A 17,270-nucleotide genomic window follows, 5' to 3' on the forward strand; every position below is an offset into this window, starting at 1 on the left:
ACTTTTTTGGGCCAATATTTGTACTTTTATCCTCTGTTTTTTAATTTCTTTTTCTTTAAGAAATTCCAAGAAATTAGTCATTGGTTTAGGGAAAAAAGACACAGTTAAAAAAAAATTGAACAACAACGAACAATTTTTTATGGGTGTGAAAAGCGGCATTCTTTATATATATATATATATATATATATATATTATTTGTATAATGACGGTCTCGAGGGAATAAATTTTTTGGTTTTGTGTGGGTGCCACATAAGCCTTAATTGAATAATGGCATGTAAACTATAAAAGAAAATGCATAATTAAGTTATGAAAAGGTGTTGTCTCAATTATGCAATGGGTTTGCCTAGGGATTTTTAGATTCCAAATTATCAGTGGGCTATATAATAAGCGTTACTGATGAGTGGAAGCAAAAAAAATAATAGCGTGACTTGATGCAGGCAATCTTGCTCAGTTACACCACCAATATAACCCATTGAATCTAACTCTGTTCCACTCCCCTGGTAATAGGATACGTCGAAGCAACCCTTTCTATTTTTGGGTTAACTTTGCAAGAGCTTTCATTTGACAAGAGAAACAGAAGGTACATCAAATCAAGGTGGGCTGAAGCCACTGCATTCATGGTTCATCAAGTTCATCACTAATAGTTTTAGCTAGACAAGCTAAACAATGAGCAACTTTGCGGTTAGACCGGCGGATATAGGCAGCACAGAAGCTCTGAAACTTGGCTGAGAAGTTAAGGGTGTCATCTGGAACCAGTTCAAGGTAGTTAGTTGTCCGAACAACGTCACTGGAAGTTCCTAGATCAGGGAGAGGCAGTCTGTTTCAAGAACAATATTGTGCAAGTCCAGGGACCAGGCACTAACCCATAGAGCCCTACAAAAGCTTCACCCATTTCACTCTATTGGAGTTTATAATATGTTTACGGTTGTTCAACATAATCTGGCCCTCTAAAAATTACGGGAGACAGCTCCAAACTCCATAAATATTGGCATGAAAGCTATGTCTATGGTGATATTGTACCAATCCTCACGTGGGGGAAACCAGTGAGAGATGTCGGTGTTGTGTTGAGCGAGACGAACTAGTCAGGGCCTGCTTGTATGCTGACAAGGTGGAGTTAGCTATCTTAATAATGCTTCTAGCAGGACTTCTGGTTTTGAAAGTAAAGAGTGCTCCTGGCATACCATAGAGCCCATAGCATAGCCCTTTTTCTGCTCCATCTCCATCACAACTGAAAAAAAAATAAAAGGAAACCTGAATCACTACCTGATGTTGTTCATGTGATATTGAAAGGTCCCACTGGCGCGAAATCTTTTCTTCCAAACCTTGTTAGCAACCTGGCAATCATGCAAAATATGCATTGTAGTTTTCTCAGTATTGATTGCATGTACCACAGCAATAATCAGTATAGGTCCCAAATATGCTGACAGTTGCGGGAGTCGTGATCTCTGTTTGTGCTGGATTCTTCCGTCTTCTTTCTATCCCATGCCACATGATAAAACACCCCCAACTGTGAAAGAACCAGATTTTGTACGCTGTCTGGTGGGGCAACGACAACTTGATCAGATTGCTCAGAACCGATAAAAAAAAAAATGGAAGGGATAAAATTAAATTGGACAGGTCAAGGAATGAACTTGGTGTTCATTGAGAATGGGAAAAAACAAAGTTCCAATAAACCAAAAGCCACAAAAAAAAAAAAAAAAAGTGCAGCAAATAGCGGAATTGATGTTAAGGAGTAAAGACTAGTAAATATGTAAAAATTAATTTATGCTGTACCTTCCGAGTCCAAATGCCAACCGGCAAGTGACCCTAAACATGAACAGCTGGAGCTGTGAGTTTTCTTTTCATTATACATGAACAAATACCAGCTATATGATCGCAACTAAAATTGGCATAGCAACAAGTCAGCAACTAGAATAGCTTTTTTGTTTTCCAACGCATCCTCTTCTGGGTGTTAATTACAGCTACCAGAAATGCTCTCACATCAAAAAGGAGTATAGTAGGTCTTGAAGTGATGCAACAACTGACCGAACCAAAAGAAAATTGCGGTTTTAGTTCACCAGCATATGATCAAATCCTCCCCCAGCCTGAAGTCCTGGAACCCGATTCCCTCCGACATTGTGAAGCAACTGTTGCAGCCATCGCCTTGTTGTTGGATCTTCCTAGATAAATTACAATTTACAAAGAACATGAAATTAGGTGTCCACTGAAGAAAGAAGGGGGATGGGGGAGGGTTTGATATACTTGATTTGAAAATTATTCCAACGAAAAATATGAACCTATACATCATTTGAAACTCCAAATATTAATATTGCCGACACAATAAAATATTGTGGCATGGAAAACAAATAAATTTGATATCCTACGCAGCTATCAAATTTTTCACATAAACACGTGTTGCAGTTAGCAATGTCAGTGAACCATGTACTTGGTTAATCATTGTGTCATAATTATAATCCCCATCTCAAGCCACACTAGCTTAAGACTTAAACTAGCGATCTGCCACGTTTTCCACTAAAACAACTCATGTTATGATTAAACATAGAATATATGCCACGTTCAACTTTATCTACAGAACAATCAAACTCATGCAATTCAATCCAACAGCCCATCACTCACATAGCAAACTACAGGGGTGATATTTCTATCGATGGGTTACTATTGCCAATGCCTGCAGAAACAAAAACTGCATAATCAATGCAGAAGTAGAATCTCAATCAGTGTTGGCAATAATTAAGCAACACTACAGAAGTTTGCTTGACTGCTAGTTAGGAATTTCAAACCATATATAGGCCTTACAGTACTTGTCTCAGTCAAGATTCACTAGCTAAAAATCACCATCCTCCCAATGAGTCCTGAGGCAATAGACTATGAACAATTGCTTAAGCTTTACTTACACGAAGGCAGCTACTGAAGGTAGCATCTCTCAGCATGTCTGGCAGGCAACTTCGTAATGCATGACAAGCCCTGAATTCCAAAAGTGAAAAAAAATAAAATGAAAATATGAAGTCAACAAATGACAAATCATAAAAAATTCAATGCAAGAAGAAAGTACAAAGCCAGGTAGCTGCTTGGAGCCATTGCTTATTTGGAAGTGTAAAAACCTTGGATTATCTGAAAGGCGAAGATAACATCGGATGATATGTTTTAATAACCGTGACGAGGGTTGTTCAGCAAGTGCTGAAACCATGTTCCCCAAAACCCGGCCCACTGCAAAAAACCGTTCTGCTGTGGTGCAAATGTAATCCAGGCCCACATCATCTAATAAAATCTTTTGAACTATAAATGTGGCAACCTGCCAACAGAAAAGGAAAAATGCTTGCTGAGCAATAAATATGACTATTTATCTTATCACATGTATGGGTGACAAGCCATTGTTATTTGAGAACAGAGGAGACAACTCTATTGTATAGTAGCTAACAGTCACATGCCAAAATGATAATTACAAGTCCGTAATCTGTTTTTAAACATAGCATCTCATAGATATTTCAGGTCCATTACATTTCAACAAAAAATCATATGATTTACCCAAGTGTACACATAATTGGTTGGAAAGTTAGAGCACAGATTGAAACTTTGAAGAAGATATATATTAGCAACCTCAGAATTCTAGCAAGCAGCTGCGTAGCAACCAAAAGAATCAAGTGGAGCAACAAAAACGGTGGCAGGCAGGCATTTCTGAGCTGGCATCAAGAAATCAGAATAGATAAAACCCATTTTAACATTTTGATATGTGAAAAATAGTAAGCAAAATTTAGGTAAGGCTATCTTTCTTGAAATCTAGGTTGTTAAAAGCATATTATACAGGTATGTGATATCTTTTGCTGCCATTGGTCTTGAAAACAAGCCATTGAACCTTATCAAGACTAAGGTTGTATTTGATTAGTGTCCCAAAACACAAGGGATAAATTTAAAAGTGACATAAACATTTTGGCTGGAGAGACACAAACATGTGACAATTTTAGAGTGAATTTTTGTCATTTCAAATCAAAATAAGAAGTACAAGGGAACATGTCCTCTCTATCTCGAAATATTAATTTATTTTATTTGAGCAAGTTATCATGCGCTGCCTAAAAATTAACATTGATTTCATTATTTGAGCAAGAAAGTGCTAATAAAGAAGTTGAATTAACTCTACACTTAAATTAACTTGGAATTCTTTTTTCTACATAATAACTCTAATCTAAAACATAATATTTTTAATACATTGAACAAGGACATTTTCCAGAGTGGTGAACAAGTTGTTTTTTAAGAAAATTGAATAAATCCATTATCACCAAGTGATGCGATCCTAACTTTAACACTAACAGATCCATTTGGTCCAATCACAAGACTTAGAGCAAAGAGGTTGAAGAGGTTGAAGAAGACAGTTAATAAATTTCTTCAAAATACATGGGCTAAGGTGAATTTCAAGAGGATATTAAAAATTGAAGAACATATCTGTATTAATTTGGTTCATGTTCAAGAAGGGCTTGCAAGGGAACATCCATACATTACAGAAAGATTGGAATAAAAAAAATTCAAATCTGTTAGTTTTGACCTTTCACTACTGTTTTGGCCATAAATAAAGCTGCAAAAAGAATTTTGAACTGATTCCTAATGCATTGGAAAGTAGGCATCCACAACTTTCTAGTGATTTATGATAGACCTTTTAATTCGTTAAGACGAGGGAGAACTATTCATTTGAAGTTGAGCTTCGATTTTGCCAGCAGATTACGAAATTCGACTTTGGTCTTGTTCTAATTAGTTGGGCTATTATTTATTTATCTTTTAGTTTAGTTTATTATAGGTCTTGTGGCATTTTAAAGTTTATTTGGGTACGTTTTATTTTATTATTTTAGTTATTTTGAGCTTTTAATGTGTTAAGTTCTATTTATCATGTTTAGATCAACTAAATCAAATTAGAATTAGCTTTCTAATATATAAATCAATTGTTAACATTATTTTTGAAGTGTATGAAATTTTCTCTAAAGTTACCGCATATTGTGTGCTTTGTTTCTCTGTGTGGTTAGGAGGTTCTCATACTAAATTCTTGATTGAACTTGCAAATTCTTCAAATGATTGATCAACTTCATTGTGATTTATACTTCTCGTTCGCGACTTGTTATAGGCGTAGAGTGAGGGTGATCAATTGTATATAATTTTGGTTCTTCAAAGCAAGGTTCTTATTGGGTCAAATTACAAACTTTTCTTCAAACTTCAAATTAACAATCTAAGAGACAATTCCACATCAATTTGGTATTAGAGCATGGCTAATTTCAGGTTATATCTCTTTAATTTTCATTGTTACAGGTAATTATGGGTTTCTTTCAAATCTTGCTATATCTAGGGTTTTCTTTAAATCTTGTCATATCTAGGGTTTGCTTTCTTATTTTTCTTGGTTGTTCTTCTTTCTAAGGTTTCAGCTAATACAAAATTTTTTTTGGTTTTGATAGGAAAAGGCCTTGAAAATACAAAACAACCAATTGTGTTCATCTTTATGACTTGAGTAATCCCACACACACACACACACACATATAAAGAATAAAGGAAGAATCAAAATCACAATCTTGAAATGATTCTTGGAGAAGAAATTCAGAAATTTTGGATTTTGCATCAACTAGGATTTAGCCAAAACTTGTCTTGAAAATTCTTGGTGATCTTAATTAATTCCATGCAAATTTGGGTAGAATAGAATTATCTTGCATCAATTTCTTTAGTTTCTTGATTTCTCGCATCATTTTTTTTTTAATTTTCTTGAATTTCATAGTTTTCATTGTTTCTTAATAATAATTCTTTTGTTTTTATTTCATGTCTTCATTTTCATCATTATATTCGCACAAATTTACATTGCTACTCATATGCTTGTCCTCAAGTTTTATTTTGAAAAGTTTGAATAATTGTTGATTCTTGAGTTTTTAAATATAAATGAAATCATTGCGCATAGTTTGGTTAATTGTTTGATAAGTTGCTAAATTACTTTTAAGAAACAAAATACAAGAATAGTAGTAAAAGGTGTAGCGAGACTATTAAAGTAAAAAACCGAATAAATTGTGAAACGCGAGTGAATTTTATTGTGAGATTACACACATGAGGTTTGTGCGAGGAAACATTTTTGCTACTAACCTTTATTTCAATGTCTTTGAAGTGTTGAAAACAAAAATAAAAAGTAAACTATGGAGGAAAGACAAAATAGAATGAAAGCTATTATGGAGGGCATTAATGAGCAAATTTGATGAAATGATTAATGGACAAGGCATTCTTAGTCGTAAGGTTTAGGAAGTTGAAATGTCTACCATTACGACTATAATGAATGATGTTACAAGTGGAAGGTGTAATGAAGAAAGAAAAATAGAAACTTAGGAGGAGATGAAAACAATCATGAGGAAAATGTTTGTATCTACTCACTATTATAGAGAGATCTATAATAAAATGCAAACCTTATCACAAGTTTCTAGAAGTGTGGATGAGTACTTTTAAAGAGATGAAAGTAGTTATGACTAGAGCTAATACACTTGGCTATAAAAGTTGAAAAACAACTGAGAAAAATAGAACAAAACCTGGTGGAAATTAGAGTTACTCTTCGGGTTGGAAGTTGAATTTTAGAAGAGAGAGTAATACATAGATGAAACCAATAACTGCACCTAAAATAGCCGAGAACCTTCCTTTGTTAGGAAGCAAGTTACGACTTTGGATTAAAAAGAAAAAAATATTGCTCAATCGAAGCATAAGCAAGAGATTAGGTGTTTTCGATGTTAAGAGCTTGGACATTATACACATGAATGTCCAAATAATAGAATTATGGTTATATGAGATGATGGTGAGCTGAAATCAGCTAGTGAGGAACATTTGAAGGGGATGTCAAAGCTTGATGATTGTAGTGATGTGGAGTATGTTGTGCAAGGAGAGTCATTGGTTATAAGATCTTTGAGTGTTCAAGTTTATGAAGAGGATGTAGAGCAACATAGGTAGAATATCTTTCATACTAGGTGCTACATTGATAATAAAATATGTAGTATGATAATTAATAACGGTAGTTGTACTAATGTTGCTAGCCCAACTTTAATTAGAAAGTTGAACCTAAATACATATAAATATGCTAAGTCATATAAGCTTCAGTGGTTGAATGAATATGGAGAAGTTAGGGCGACTAAGCAGGTTTTGGCTTCATTCATAGTAGGAAAGTTTAAGAATGAGATTGTATGTGGTGTTGTTTCTATGAATGCTGCACACTTATTGTTGGGGAGACCTTGACAATTTAATAGGAAGATCATGCATGATGGATTCAGAAATAGGTATACTGTGGAGAAATATGGAAAGATTTACACACTTGCTTCATTGTCATCAAGGCAAGTGTACGTGGATCAATTAAAGTTTAAGAAAGCTTAGGAAGCTGAACAAGAATTTATAAACAATAATGGTGAGGATGTGTGAGGCCAAGTGGAAATAAGATGAGTTATAAGTGTGAAACAATTGAGGAGAGAGTTTCAGCCATTAGAAATAGGTTTGAAGATTTTGGCCACAAAAAAAGAAAACATATGGAAGGCCAAGAGTGGAGAGAAGAAAATAATGGTGAGAAAAGTGTCTAGAAAAATTAGGGAAACACCTTAATTTATATACGGAATTTGAGGATATCTTTTCTTAAGAGATCCCTAGTTGTTTGTCACCAATTCAAGGGATTGAACATCAAATTGATTTTGTGCCATCAGCATCAATTCCAAACCGGCTAGCCTATAGAAATAATCCCGATGAGACTAAGGAGCTTTAAAGTCAAGTAGAAGAGTTGATGTTGAAATGGTACATTTGAGAAAGTATGTGTTCTTGTGCAGTTCCAGTCTTACTTGTGCCTAAAAAAACAATACTTGACGTAAGTACATTGATTGTAGAGCCATTAACAACATTATTGTAAAGTATAGATATCATATCCCTTAGATTAGATAATATGCTTGATAAGTAACATGGTTCTTCTGTGTTTTTTAAAATTGATTTGAAAAATAGTTATCATCAAATTAGAATGAAAGAATGAGATGCATGGAAGACAACATTCAAAACTAAATATGGATTGTATGAAAGGATAGTGATGCCTTTTGGTTTGATTAATGCCCCTAGTACATTCGTGTACATTCATGAGGTTATTGAATCATGTGTTGAGATCTTTCATTGGAGATTTGTTGCCTATTTTGATGATATCTTGATTTATATCTTTCATTTAAGACAAGTTCTTCGAATATTTAGAACGACATGCCAGGTGGATTGAGTTCATTGAGATGTTCTCATATGTCATCAAGTATAAGCAAGGTAAGGAAAACATCGTTGCGGATTCATTGTCTTGAAGGTAAGTTGTGAAAGAATTATACATGGATGACGATGACTTTGGTCAAGTGTATGGACAATGTGAACATTCGATCTTTGATAAGTATTTTAAGCATGATGAATTTTTGTTTAAACATAAGAGATTGTGTGAGTCTAAATGTTTGCAGAAGCTTCTAAGGACGGTTTAATAGGACATTTGGGGTAGCTATAACTTTGTATATGATACATGAGCATTTTTACTAGCCTAACAAGAAAATAAAAGTTCAAAGAATGTGTGATAGATGCATAGCATGTAAACAAATCACATCTAAAGGCATTCCTCAATGTTTGTATACACCTTTACCAATACCCAATAAACCAAGGGTACATGTCAGGATTTTGTTTTAAGGTTACCTAGATCTAAAAAAGATAGAGATTCAATATTTATTGTAAATAGGTTTTATAAGATAGCAACAATTCATATCATTCCATAAAGCCGATTATACAACAAATATAGCGAATCTTTTCTTTAGAAAAAGAGTTTGGTTACATTGTGTTTCAAGCAATATTGTGTCTAATAGAGATGTTAAATTTCCAAGCTACTTTTAAAAGTTTTGTAAGGTAAGTTAAGAACTAAATTGTTATTTTTTACTATTTGTCATCCACAGACAAAAGGCCAAACAGGTAAAAACAACTTTAACTCAATTGTTGAAAACTATTATCCAAAAGAATCTTAAAAATTAAGAAAATTGTGTCATTTAATGAGTTTGCATATAATAAGAGTGCATTCTACAACAAAAAATTTTCCTTTTGAAATTGTGTATGGTTTTAATCATTTAACTCCATTCGATTTATTGTCTTAAACTGTTGATGAAAAAGTTAGTTTTGATGAGAATAGAAAAGCACAGGTTGTCAAAGATTTGCATACAAAGGTACAACAACATATTGAAAAATTAAATGACAATATGCATTAAAAGCCAATAAGAGAAGGAAAAAAGGTGATTTGAGTGCATATGAGAAAAAATAGATTTCTTGCTTAAAAGAGATTTAAGTTGATGCCGAGAGGAGACGAGACCATTCCAAATCATTGAGAAGATCAATGATAACACCTACAAAGTGAAATTATTAGGTGAATGAAGGTATTAGTGCTATATTTAATGTTTCTGACCTTTCTTTATTTGATGTAGATGTTGATTTGAGAGCAAATCCTCACTTCAACACTAAGGGATTCCATGGGGTCCACTCACAAGACTTGGAGCAAAGAAGTTCAAGAAGGCAATTAATAAACTTCTTCAAGATACATGGTCTAAAATGGACTTCGAGAGGATATCAAAGAATGAAGAATAAGTCTTGAATAATTTGATTCACGTTCAAGAAGGGCTTATAAAGGATCATCCAGATATTACAAAAAGATTGAAATAAAAAAAAAATTAAATTTGTCAGTTTTGACCTTTCGCTACTGTTTTGACCATAAAAGGAGCTACAGAAAGAATTTTGATGCGATTCCAGATGCATTGGAAAGTAAACAACCACAACTTTCAATGATATATGGTTGAGTTTTTAATTGGTCAAGACAAAGGAGGATCATTTGTTTGAATTTGGGCTTCGATTCTGCTAGTAAATCCAACAAATTACAAATGAATGTTCAAAGAATATATGATAAATGCATAGCATGTAAACAAACCAAGTTTAAAGTCATTCCTCAATGTTTGTATACATCTTTACCAGTATATAAGAAACCTTGGATTGATATATAAAGGATTTTGTTTTATGGCAGAGATTCAATATTTGTTGTTGTGGATAGTTTTTCTAAGATAGCACATTTCATATTATTTCATAAAATTGATGATGCTATAACGAATCTTTTCTTTAAAAATATTTTGGTTATATTGTGTTTCAAGGAGTATTGTGTCTGATAAAGATGTTAAATTTCTAAGCTACTTTTGAAAAGTTCTGTGGGGTAAGTTAGAAACTATATTGTTATTTTTTACTACTTATCATCCATAAATAGAAGGCCAAACATAGATGCTAAATACAACTTTAACTCAATTGTTAAAAACTATTATCCAAAAAAATCTTAAAAATTAAGAACATTGTTTGTCATTTAATGAGTTTGCATATAATAGGAGTGCTTTCTACAATAAAGTTTTCTCCTTCTAAGATTGTGTATGATTTTAATCATTTAACTCCATTGGATTTATTGTCTTAAACTGTTAATGAAAAAGTTAATTTTGATGAGAATAGAAAAGGCACAAGTTGTCAAATATTTGCATACCAAAGTACAACATATTGAAAAGACAAGAACAAAATGCATTTAAAGCCAATAAGAAAACAAAAAAAAGATGGTATTTAAACCAGGAAATTGATGTCGGGAGGAGACAGACAGACTATTCCAAATCATTGAGAAGATCAATGATAATGTTGAAAAAATAAAATTACCAGGTGAATATGGTGTTAGTGTTACATTTAATGTATCTGACCTTTTTTGTTTGATGTAGGTAATGATTCAAGGGAGAATCCTTTCGAGGAGAGAGGAAATGATGCGATCCTAACTTCAACACCAAGAAATCCATTAGAGATTCCATTGGGTTCAGTCACAAGCCTTAAAGCAAAGAAGATCAAGGAGGCAATTAATAAACTTCTTCAAGATACATGAGCTATGATGGACTTCAAAAGGATATCAAAGGTTGAAGAACAAATCTTGATTATTTTGATTCACGTTCAAGAAGGGTTTGTAGGGGAGCATCCAGACATTATAGAAAGATTGAAATAAAAAAATTCAAATCTATTAGTTTTTTGACCTTTCACTACTAATTTGACCATAAATGAAAAAAGAATTTTGATACGATTCTAGATGCATTGGTAAGCAGACTTCCACAACTTTCTAGTGATATATTTATTTGTTTAAAGTTGAGCTTTGATTCTATTAGCACATTACAAAATTTATCTTTGATTTTGTTTTAATTAGTTTCAATATTATTTATTTATCTTTTAGTTTATTTTAGAGCCTGTGGAATTTAAAAGTTTATTTTGGTCAAGTTTTATATTATTATTTTAGTTATTTTGGGTTTTTAAAGTGTCAAGTTCTATTTATCATGTTTGGATCCATTAAGTCAAATTAGAGTTAGTTTTCTACTATATAAACCAATTATTAGCATTATTTTTCAGTTTATGAAATTTTCTCTAAAGTAACCGCATATTGTATGTTTCTTTTCTCTGTGTGGTTGATGGATTCTCAAACTAACTTCTTCATTGAACTTGCAAACTCTTCAAAGAATTGATCATCTTCATTGTGATTTATACTTCTTATTTGCGTCTTTTTAAAGGTTCTGTAAAGTTCTAAGATGTGATGGTGATTAATTGCATATAACTTTGGTTCTCTAAGACAAGGTTCTGTAAAGTTACAAACTTTTCTTTCAAATCTCAATTTAGCAATCTAAAGGACAATTCTGCATCTCTATGCATTTAGACAATCAACATCATTGTGATTTATACTTCTTGTTTGCGTCTTTTTAAAGGCGTAAGGTGATGGTGATTAATTGCATATGACTTTGGTTCTCTAAGACAAGGTTCTTGTAGGGTAAAGTTACAAACTTTTCTTCAAATCTCAATTTAGATTTAAAGGACAATTCTGCATCACCATGCATTTAGACAAAAAAAAATAACCAAACAAGGCATAAATAGTGAAAATAAACATAATCAACATAAGTTTATTTGAAAAAAGTGGAAGGATGTACAATAACAACACTCAACTGTTTTTGATAATTCACTTCCCATCTCCATAGTACGCAGACATAGCGGAATAATCTCAGTAGAAAGAAGGAAACTAATAACTTCTGTGTCATCAACCTGGTAACCAATAAAAAAAATTAAGATCAAAATTTCAAACTAATTGAGAACAAAAGCAACAAAAATATAAGCTACAAATGTAGAGATCAACATAATCTAATACTCTTTTGTTTATATAAATATTGATATGCTTGTGCCAAGTAATAAGGCAATGAGGATAAATGTAAAGATCAACACATTCATATATCATTATCTTTATGAGAAACAAGTATATTGTTCTATGAAGCTATGATGGTTAAGTACAAAAAGGTTTAGACATTGCACTATTAAATGATAAAGAATATAAAGATCATGAAGTTGAGGAATAGAATATCAGAAAGGTTGAAGTACCTTCACTAGGGCACCAATGACACCTAAACTAGTGAGCCTTAGGTACTCGAAAGGCCTTGATTTGCTAGTTGTATTTAGGAAAGGGTAGAGATATAAAGGTATATGAGCTGCAAAGGGCAAAAAAGAAATGGTCAAGTAGAAGAATACATACAACAAGTTAATCAACTTGTATCATATCCACAAGGATAGCAAAAAAATTATTCTTCCCATGAAACAAAATTCAAGCCATATGATCCAACCAACAATAATAAAGTTTCCTCTCAAGTGCTACTCAAGTGAGCAAACAAGAACGAGAACATTACCATTGAGAAACAACATCCTTGTGTCAGGATGTGAAGCTACACACTGTAAGAAAATAAAAAAAAAGATTATGAACATCATAAATAACTTCAAGCCTGAAACAAAATAAAAAGAACTGTAAAAGTACAGAGACAGAGAATATCTATGCTCACTCTTCAACATTGCATAAGTTAGGCAAGCAAAATGAAACAAGCAACATGTTGTGAAATTAGACATAAAAAGAAAAAACGAATTATCAAATTGTCTTTTCATTACACTAGCACTTCTTTTCTTATTTGTTTTTTTTTCTTTTGAATTTTCTTTTTCCTCATATACTATCAGTAAATGCTTTAGTTCTTTTGGAAAGCACTACATTAAATAAAACTCCAAAATAATTTAAGTATTTAACCTATTATAGAAACGTGTTGAAAAATAATTTCCTTTCTACCTTATAATAGATGCATTGAAATATAAATGCCTACAGAAAAAAGTGGGCGCTGCTGAGTTCTTAATAATCATAATACTTTATTCGTATAAATGACAAAATGAATTCTATTTTATGAATTACATTCTTCTGATATTTTAAATATTTCAAAAAATTCCATTACACTTTTTTTCTAGGTGGTGCTTGTAAAAAAGTAACTTCATTGATTGATTCAGAATATTTTTTCCTCGATAGTAACTTCATCTCCCCTGTGCTCAAAGAAGTCAGCAAGTAGGCAATAAACCCACCATAATCACCATCATAGATAGCCACATGGGAAATTGATTTTTAACTCTTGAATTATGCATCAACAATGTTTCCCTAACTAATAAAGGTAAGATTTGTACAAGAACCCAGAATATGAAGCCTTTGATCATTGATCCATTGAACTTTTGAGCATGTAATGCTTCACTCGAGTACCTAGAAGTGTTTCAGCATCTTAAATCATAATTTCTCTAAATGGAAAATATATGACAATCCATGCATAATAAATTTCCAATGAAGGGAAAGAAGCAAAGTTGAAATTATTAATGAAAAAATTAAAGTAGAAAATAAACATAACAATAACCAGAGGAACAACAAAAACAAAATATTTTGACCTGAAGAAGTGCTAGAGCATTGCAAACTCGATTTGATTGTGCAGGACTCAAGTTAGGTGGTGATAAAACTGGGTATATTGAAACGATCTCCTGCAAATAAGGAAAACTCAAAAATCAAGGAAACAACATACATCTACTTTGAGAGTTGAAAATTTTCACACTTATCTACAATCTCTGGAAAGCTAAAAGGCATGTAGAGGACATGAGAACTACACAACACCAGTGGTGTTTATTTTGCTTATTAAGCTCCAACCAAAATCATGAAAAAATCATGCAAAGCAGTCACATATGTTCGGTTGACAAGTTGGAATAAAAAGGGCTCCAAAATAAACACACAATAAATATTAACTCAAACATGAACGGTATGAAAGAAACATCATCAATTCAGCCCAGTTTAAAAAGATCATAGAGAAGTAACAGGCATATCCCTTTTGTCCTTAGAGTACAAAACATTTTAATTCCCTCACTCATGTCCTCAATATGATCTATGTTTATTTCTTTTTATGTTAGCATAATGCATTAGGATCAAGGGAAACTAGTACAAGCTTTTCTATATATATATATATATATATAGAGAGAGAGAGAGAGAGAGAGAGGTTATAAAGGAAATTCTACAAGATAAAATATATCACAACACAACATGGATGACTTCATGCTAACATGAGCAAGAGGGGGGATAATTTAACAAGGAACTGATATTAAAGTATCAACTTCAAATGGCATACCTGTAACAATGCAGCAATTGTACCAAAAGAATTCCACAACAATGGTGCCAAATCTTGAAATAATTCTCTCTTCTAAAAATAAAAACAAAAACAAGTTTATTAGGCATACCTGAATGAGTGCAGCAATAGTACCAAAAGAATTCCACACGAAAGGAGCCAAATCTTGAAATAAATCCTTGTTCTAAAAAATGAAAGCAAAGGTAGACACTGGTTTATGATGGCAGAAAATGAATGTTCAACAGCTAAATGGCACAACCACTTAAAAGGAAAAACATTGGCAAGGTCCACATATAACAAGTTGATTACATGCAGCTATTGCACATGAAACCATGTCCAGCTGTGCATGCGTGCATGTATCTCTTCTTGTTTAAGCATATACAGAGAACTGATTTACAATGAAAATGAAATGGTTTCTCCCCCTCACATGTATGCAGCCAGACAAGGTAAAGATTCCTTTGCATGCAAAATCGAAGAAGCGTTTTGACAACCAATTTAAAACTTTAATGGCCTCCGATTTAAAACGAAAAATACATCGTGTTTAAGTATACAATGTTTTATTGCAAGAAAAGTTTGAATATGCCTTGAATTCTAAGTTTCACTAGTTCAGGGCAGCCTTTTTCTTCCTCAACTGCACAAAATGGAGCAGAACCCACAAATCATGGGTGGTGCCCAGCAGGTGGTGGATCTGTTTTAAGCCAATAATCATACATTTCCTTCCCATTCAACTGTCTATCGTAATTTATTAAAGCTGTCTTACAAAACAATAATTCTCACGAAATTATCTATTCTTTTTCTTGTAAACAACAAATAAAATAAAATATAGCGAGAGACCGCTCATTATTATTAGGGTTTCAACCAAAACCCCTAATTTCTCAATTCTCAATTTCTTTTATAAAAAGTAATTGATAATTTTTTCGTTACCTTAGAGAGCTCAAGAAGGGCGTTTTCACGAAGATCAGGATTGCTTAGGTCAAGAACCAGGTGCTCTGCTGATGCCATCTTCCGGTCTTTGTTGGCGGGAGCTCCAGCGGCGGCGGGATTAGACGCGCTTGGTCCTCCGAAAGGTGTGTTCATCGACAGAGATTGAGGAAGGTTTGCCATTAAATTGTTTATCAAATTAAAATTTTCATGTGTATTTCTTTCTTGATTTTATAATTTGCAGGAGGTGATTTCAGTATTTTAGAGACTGTTAGCGAACACGTGCTTCGCATGCGCGTGGGAGTTTCTATTACCTATATTTATATTTCCATTTCCATTTCACTTCACCCTAGGTCCAGTGGGTTTGTGGCGGTGTGAGCTCCCTCGGCAATTTGGAATTTTGAAAAGTTTATTAGATCAAATCTAAAATTTAAGTGACCTTTTGTAACAAAATAATATTCTAATTTTTTGAAGTAAAAAATGAGATTTTCTGCTTAAATATAATTTTTTTCTCTGTAAAACAAGAAAATATTTTTTTAATGGTTTGGAAAACACTTCATATTGTTTTAATACAAGTTTTTTTTATTGTTCTTTAAATGAATAAAAAAAACATGAACAATACAATTTTTTATATATATACAATTACTTTTAGCAATATTTTGAAGTTTTCTCATTTCACCCCTAAATTAAATTAAAAAGTTTTTTAAAACCCTTCTAAGATTTAAATCTTTATTTTTTTTCTATTTGAAAATAGATAACATAATGCAAACTGATGAAGATTTTTTCTATTTAAATCCTGACCATTAAAATTTAGCAAGTGCTTTCGGTTACAAAGAATTAGAGGTGTCTTCTTGTATTCAAGAACGATGTGTTGAGTTGAAACACAATTGTTCCAACCTTTATGCATCCCCAGTCAACTTACCATGTAGAATTAGGATGAGAGTAACTAAGAATCTCTTCTTAGTTTCTCAAATATTCCTTCAGAGCATTTAGATTCAGTAAATAGTATCACCAAGCCAATTTTGAAAATTTTTGGTTCCTTAGATAGTACAAGGCAGAACGACTCATGCAAATTTTTTGGTTCCATATATTTTTGTGCATGTGTATCATAAGAGATGACTAAAAATCATTTCATTCATATTGGTTTCCTTAGCTAAAAAAATAAATAAACCAAAATCAAAAATTAAAATTTTATAACTTTTAAACCAAATTATATTATCCACAACAAAACAAGCAAGTAAACCTATAATATCTTAATCAGGATTTGAGCAAGAAGTCTAAAATATCTAAAATTCTAAGTAAGATGATAATATTTATTCTATTTTATTTTATTTTTTAAAAATATATAGGGTATATTAGTCATTCCAACCGAAACAGAATGGAATTAACAATTTTATTTTTATGTCCCTAAAATCTTATACCTTTAACCAAAGTCTTTAAGAAATTGTATATTATTGATATAACAATAGAAATAAGATAATATAAAAGAGGTTGTATACCAAATTTATTTTGGATACCAAATTTATTTTTACTTGTCTCTATTTAATGTAAGGAGACAAGATAAAATAAGTGCACAAAGAGGTTTTTTCTTGTATATATTTGTGTTTATGTTTGCGTGCATGTTATTTTCAGTATGTGTTTTAAACACTTATTATAATTATATTTTATTTTAGAAAAAGTAAATAGTTATGTTTCTTCCATTTAATAGAAAAAAAATATAATTTAAAATAAGTAATTAATAAGGAAACATTATATATGAATAAATTTGTTTATATATAAAAAATTAATAAAAAAAAATTAGGCTTAAAGTTGAGAACA

General features: G+C 32.1%; 1 protein-coding gene across 7 annotated transcripts; it reads right to left on the minus strand.

Annotated features, from left to right (window-relative positions):
* Positions 1-1,719: 1,719 nt before the first annotated feature.
* LOC133703883 (uncharacterized) lies at positions 1,720-15,756 on the minus strand. 7 transcript variants are annotated; one of them, XM_062128605.1, is made up of 11 exons: positions 15,456-15,753; positions 14,535-14,606; positions 13,810-13,899; positions 12,750-12,792; positions 12,448-12,554; positions 12,022-12,117; positions 10,749-10,820; positions 3,102-3,292; positions 2,895-2,964; positions 2,617-2,683; positions 1,720-2,159 (listed from the first exon to the last, which is right to left on the minus strand). In XM_062128605.1, exons 1-10 carry the CDS (start codon positions 15,633-15,635, stop codon positions 2,642-2,644), a joined length of 963 nt encoding a protein of 320 aa, XP_061984589.1. In that variant the 5' UTR covers positions 15,636-15,753; the 3' UTR covers positions 1,720-2,159; positions 2,617-2,641. The 7 variants fall into 7 exon arrangements, 6 of the variants coding, with proteins under 6 accessions (XP_061984589.1, XP_061984588.1, XP_061984587.1 ...); XR_009843953.1 differs by having other exon boundaries at positions 2,085-2,159; positions 3,053-3,292; positions 15,456-15,756; XM_062128604.1 differs by lacking the exon at positions 2,617-2,683 and having other exon boundaries at positions 14,535-14,603; positions 15,456-15,750.
* Between the last annotated feature and the right edge of the window lie 1,514 nt (positions 15,757-17,270).

Source organism: Populus nigra, chromosome 9 (assembly GCF_951802175.1).
Source record: "Populus nigra chromosome 9, ddPopNigr1.1, whole genome shotgun sequence".
Taxonomy (NCBI): domain Eukaryota; kingdom Viridiplantae; phylum Streptophyta; class Magnoliopsida; order Malpighiales; family Salicaceae; genus Populus; species Populus nigra.

What these genes read in the sequence shown, in the direction of transcription:
- LOC133703883 (XM_062128603.1), bottom strand. Translation starts at nt 15,635, where the DNA reads ATGGCAAACCTTCCTCAATCTCTGTCGATGAACACACCTTTCGGAGGA. An exon ending in AAGGATGTTGTTTCTCAATG is followed by an intron (nt 12,555 to 12,749) that starts GTAATGTTCTCG and finishes TGCCCTTTGCAG; the next exon opens with CTCATATACCTTTATATCTC. An exon ending in CGCCTTTCAGATAATCCAAG is followed by an intron (nt 2,965 to 3,101) that starts GTTTTTACACTT and finishes TTTGGAATTCAG; the next exon opens with GGCTTGTCATGCATTACGAA.